At 40.0% G+C, this 5,301-nt stretch overlaps 1 protein-coding gene across 1 annotated transcript in view; it reads left to right on the top strand.

Moving 5' to 3' along the window:
- rasl11a (RAS-like, family 11, member A) overlaps positions 1 to 4,730 on the top strand; it is a 6,945-nt gene extending 2,215 nt beyond the window's left edge. The window contains exons 3-4 of the mRNA XM_066681369.1: positions 1,243 to 1,325; positions 2,328 to 4,730. Coding sequence (XP_066537466.1) covers positions 1,243 to 1,325; positions 2,328 to 2,798 — 554 coding nt within the window. The 3' untranslated portion in view covers positions 2,799 to 4,730. The remainder of the gene's footprint in view (positions 1 to 1,242; positions 1,326 to 2,327) is intronic.
- Positions 4,731 to 5,301: the final 571 nt, after the last annotated feature.

Here is a 5,301-nt window from a genome sequence, read left to right as displayed (position 1 = left end):
AATTCTATAAAATTTCATTGTATTTTTTCAGTTTAGTGAAGATTCAAGAGAACAACCAATTAACAGTTTCTTGGTTTTACTGCATGTTTTGCGGAATAATAAATTATCCCAACTTTTCCAGAAGTGTTGTATATGTTTAATGCTAGTGGCTGAAAATTTAAACAGTTAATTGCAATTTACTCTCTAGAGTTAATCAAGATAATCACAAGTTTAATTGCAGTTTTTATTTGCTCATGTAATGATATATTGAAATATATGTTGACAAAATGTATTACTTTAAGTAATTCACAAGCTCAGGCCAGAGCCTATTAGTTTAGCAGTTTAAAACTCGTCTTTCAGAGAAAAAAAAGTACTTTCTGCAGTTACAACACTGTGGAATACAGTTGGACACATTCTACTGCCATTTCCTCCTACATACAGTTACACTACAAATGCAATTAGAGATACTGCCTCTGTTCTGTAGCAAGCTGCAGTGTGTGTGAATGTGACCAAAATAATAATTATTTTTTAAATCACCAGAAAAGTGTATTTTTGATGCCAGTCACGACCCGTTATTTATTTTAACATTTTACTGTAATGGGCTAATATTTCAGAAAAGACACACAACGTATTATTATATTCACTTTTATTAATTTTACTACTAATGTATTTATTGAGTTTACACATTATTACATATTTTATATGGTATTTTGTGTTAGCATTCATCTATCAAAAACCGTCACAGTCAAAAGACAGTGCAGCTCCTTAAAAATAGACAGAAAATGTTTTGAAGGAAACCGTCAAGACAGTGATTTATATTGTGATCTACAGCGGCACTTTCAGTGAGTGGACTCTCAACATTTTAACTTGCCCCCATTAGGCCTTTCCAGAGAGGGCTATGTTCTCTCCCTGTGGGAGGTTTCTGGTGGAGAATCAGCAGAGATTCATTGAGTCTCTATGAATTGTCTGTAGAAAAGAAGCACAGTTTAATGCAATAAGCACTGATCACCTGAATAAAAAGTTGGAAATACAAAATTAGTTTAAATTCTTGAAATGTAGTTTCTGTCTTTAACACACAGTTCAGTGCAAAATGTCACATTTGTGAGCTTTTCTACTAATGTTTGTGGTGTCACACTTTTTATTACTTCAAAATTTACATAGCACCAGATACAATCACACGTTGATATTCTTACATAGTGTTTTGTGTAATACATTGATTTTAAACATTACCAAGTAGCTCTAAAATCTTACTTCTTCTGACAGGGGCCTTGTACTCAAGGAAGATCAGTCTCGATGGAGAGCAGGTTTCTTTACAAGTGCAAGACACTCCCTGTGTGTCACTGCAGGTATTTCACGCTCTCATCACACACACTTCCTTCCATTTCCCTTGCTGTCCCTTTGTCTATTTAAAACGGATTCTTCAAGTGCTGGGTAGATCACTTCATTTTTACCACAGGGACCTCTGATGAACTTGGAAGAACCTTGGTTCAAACATTTGGCTTGGAAACCAAGAATGCAGGAGTGGAGATAAAGAGGGTGTGTTCAGTCATAAGCTCATTAAACAGAGATGAGGTAGAGTAGCACAGAGAGGGCTGCATGGGCCCATTCTCCAGACATGGATTAGACCCTTCCTGGTCAAATCTACCCTTTAATGGTAGTTCCCTGCTGGCAATGCCTGATTATTCAATATCAGGGTAAATCTGTGGCCAAGAAACAGATTGAGCAGCTGGACACGTCGCTCTAGACATTGGACATGGCTTCTTACAGCTCAAGGAGTTAAGCAGTTTTTACCCTTGGCTCATTTCATTTGCTTGTTTTGGCCAGCGTTCTGTGTTTTTGACTTTGACTGAGTTTGGTTCCCGAGCAGTTATATAAACATGAGGTCGTCTTACTCTAATGAGGAAAACAGGGTGTCCTTGCTCTAATCGTCTTGTTTGCCTCATCACTCTCGAGTACACACACACTTTCTGATTTTTCTTAAATTCTTCTTTACTTTTTTGTTGAATCTGAAGTAACTTCAACAAATTCCACACAGAAATGAATCTTCCTTGGATCTGAAATTTATTGAGACGTTAGCTGTAGGTCAGTGAGGAAACAAAATATTATATTTATATTAAAAACGGACTAAGGATCACGTTTAGAGCTTTAATAAGTTCACGTCTGACACGACATTGTGGAAAATTTAAAGCTTTGTTCAAGAATTCAAAAAGCAGTTTAATTAAATGATGATTTAAAACCAGACGAAGAGCTGCATTCAGTAAATAATAGTTTTGTTTGCTGTATGTTTTGTGGATTTTTGTACCAAATAAAATGATATTCTGGTTGAATTAATATTCTGAATTTCTCAGGACGATGCAGAGGGTTTGTACTGCCAGGAGCAGATAAACCGCTCCATCTACTGGGCAGATGGCTACGTCCTGGTGTTCTCCATCACTGACCTGCACAGCTATAGGACAATCCAGCCACTATATCAGCACGTCCGCCGCATCCACCCCAGCGGCAACATCCCCGTCATCCTGGTGGGGAATAAGAGTGACCTGCTGCGGGCGAGGCAAGTGCCAGCCAACGAGGGCGAGGCACTGGCCGCTGAGCTGGGGGGGCCGTACTTTGAAGCTTCAGCCCGGGAAAACCACGAGGGCGTCAGTACTGCTTTTCTGCACCTGTGCCAGGAGGTGAGCCGAGCTCTTGGAGGAGGAAACGGAGAGAAGAGGAGAGGAGGACTTCACCTCGCTCGACCCAAGAGCCCTAATATGCAGGAGCTGAAGAGAAGATTTCGGCAAGTGTTGTCTTCCAAGGTGAAGTCAGCCACTGCACTCTGATGAAGATAAAGACAGTGAAACAATAATGAAGATTAATGATGATGTTTAAAAGCCAAAGACTGCGTCAGGGAGCCGTAATCAGTGCAGTATGTAGATGAGGAGTCAACAGGTCAAAGTTGGAAAGTGTTACAAACGATTAAGACATTACCTGGAAAATAACATGTATATTCATAGCAGTAGCTTTAGTGGAGACAGGTTTTCTAAATAAAAATAAATAAAAATACTTAATTCCAAGCCGTTTCGGACCATTGTGTCCATTTTCCTAAAATGTCAAGGTTAACAGCATCTAACCTTTCACAGATTTGTCCAAAATAAAAAACAGAAACAAAATGACAAAAGGCAGCACAGTTGCACCACAAGTAGGTTCCACTTCAGGAGTTGGATGTGTCTCCCCTAGCGTCTGCATAGGTTTCCTCTGAGTGCTAACGTTTCCTCTACCAGTTTACAAACACACGTGTGTGATGCCCTGTGATGGACCATGGTGTGTCGGCCTTGTCCCGGTGATATCAGGTGGGTTCTGGACCCACCACAACACTGAACTGGATCAAAAACTATGAATAAATATTTATAATAAAGGATTCCAACTGTGGTGCACACAAACTGTGTTGGAATGGATGGAGTGTATTCCCGCCTTGCGCCCGATGATTCCAGGTAGGCTCTGGACCACCCGCGACCCTAAATTGGATAAGCGGTTACAGATAATGGATGGATGGAATTCTCACAGCCCACATTTTGTGATTTAATTATCACCAACATTTATAGATTTTAATGATGACTTAAGCAAAATCTATTTATTTCTAAGAGAAATATAGCAATATCTAATGTTATGTCGAGTCAGATTTGTTCAGAAGTGTGAGTGTATTATGGGAGTAATGTTTGGTGAAAGGTTCATTTGCAGAGAATCGTTGATATTTAAATATGAATTTGATGTCGGTTTTTTTCTTGAATTGCTATTCTTTTTTATGATGAGGTCCTGGGCTCGGTTTTTATGTGAATACTTAATTAATATTTTGGTGAACACTTGTGGTAATTATAGACCTCATGGTTGAGAAGATGCAAATGTCGTTCCAGAACATTCCTCAGACTCTCCATTTGCAATAAAAGTTGCCCAGATATATTTTTTTTAAATATGTATTTAATTATAATCTTCTGGGAGAGAGAGGCCAATGGCTGGTGGTTCTCATGACCTTTGACCTACTTATGTTGTATCAGGGAATGGAAAGAGGCAGCAGATGCCTGAATTAGTGTTTATTTGTTTCTTCTCATACTACGCCTCCCCAGACTGTGGCAGATAAAGCTGCATTCCTCTGAAGCGAAACCTGAACTGCTCCTCTGTCACTCAGTGCAAATGACCACCAGGTTCTAATCTATCTCTTTTGAACTTTGACCTTTGGCTCTACTCATCCCTGACCTGATGAAAGGCGAGTTAGACCACAATGTCTTATTTATGTTCACATTTTATTTCAACAAAACAGGATTTATCTTCAGCGAAACATGCACATTTTCATATTTTTATTTTCATTTTTTTTATATTTCCCTGAGCATTTAAAGAATACTTAGTAACACACCACACACACACACACACACACACACACACACAAACCCCCACCCCCCACAAACAGACATTCTTCTCCACCCACTTAAAGACCTTTTTCCTGTGCCAACTGTGTTTTTACTGGTCTCTGAGAGACACACAGCACTGAAATATGAAAATCACCTCTGTTCATCTGAATACAGAAATAAGCAAGTGCATGCTGTAGCATCAAATGTGTTGTAATATTTTTCCATATGCAACCAAATGATAGCCAGCGCTTCACTCTCTCACCGTCCTCTCACTCGCTCACAGTCTCACTGTCCTCTCTCACTGTCTCACTGTCCTCTCTCACTCTCACCGTCCTCTCTCACTCCTCTCTCACTGTCCTCTCTCACTGTCTCACCGTCCTCTCTCACTGTCTCACCGTCCTCTCTCACCGTCCTCTCTCACTGTCTCACCGTCCTCTCTCACTATCTCACCGTCCTCTCACTCTCTCTGTCCTCTCTCACTGTCCTCTCTCACAGTCTCACCATCCTCTCTTACACTCTCACTATCTCACCGTCCTCTCACTCTCACTGTCTTCTCTCACTTGCTCACAGTCTCACCATCCTCTCACTGTCTCACTGTAAAACTCCCAGGCGAAATAAAAAGCAATCATTTTGATACAAGAATCTTTCAGGGACATTTCTCTTTACCTGTTTATGTTTGAATACTGTATGTGGTGTTGGGGAGTGGACTTATTCACTCAGGGCATTAATAACTGATTGAAATCTTTTGTAGTGTGAATTGTTTCTTTGCCTACTTTAGTTTTGTTCACATTCAGATACATGTTGTATTGGTGTCATTAAATGACTGAAGTTGTTGAGTTTGTGGGTTGAGTGCTGTCACAGACAGTGTTCCAGTGCCTGAGAACTGTGTGCTGTAGTGAGCTGCAGTGTGTTGTTAATGTGTTAAGTGACTTGAGTAGAA

Source organism: Hoplias malabaricus, chromosome 9, assembly GCF_029633855.1.
Source record: "Hoplias malabaricus isolate fHopMal1 chromosome 9, fHopMal1.hap1, whole genome shotgun sequence".
Classification (NCBI taxonomy): domain Eukaryota; kingdom Metazoa; phylum Chordata; class Actinopteri; order Characiformes; family Erythrinidae; genus Hoplias; species Hoplias malabaricus.
The sequence above is the reverse complement of the archived record's forward strand: the minus strand, read 5'-3'. Positions and strand labels throughout refer to the sequence as shown.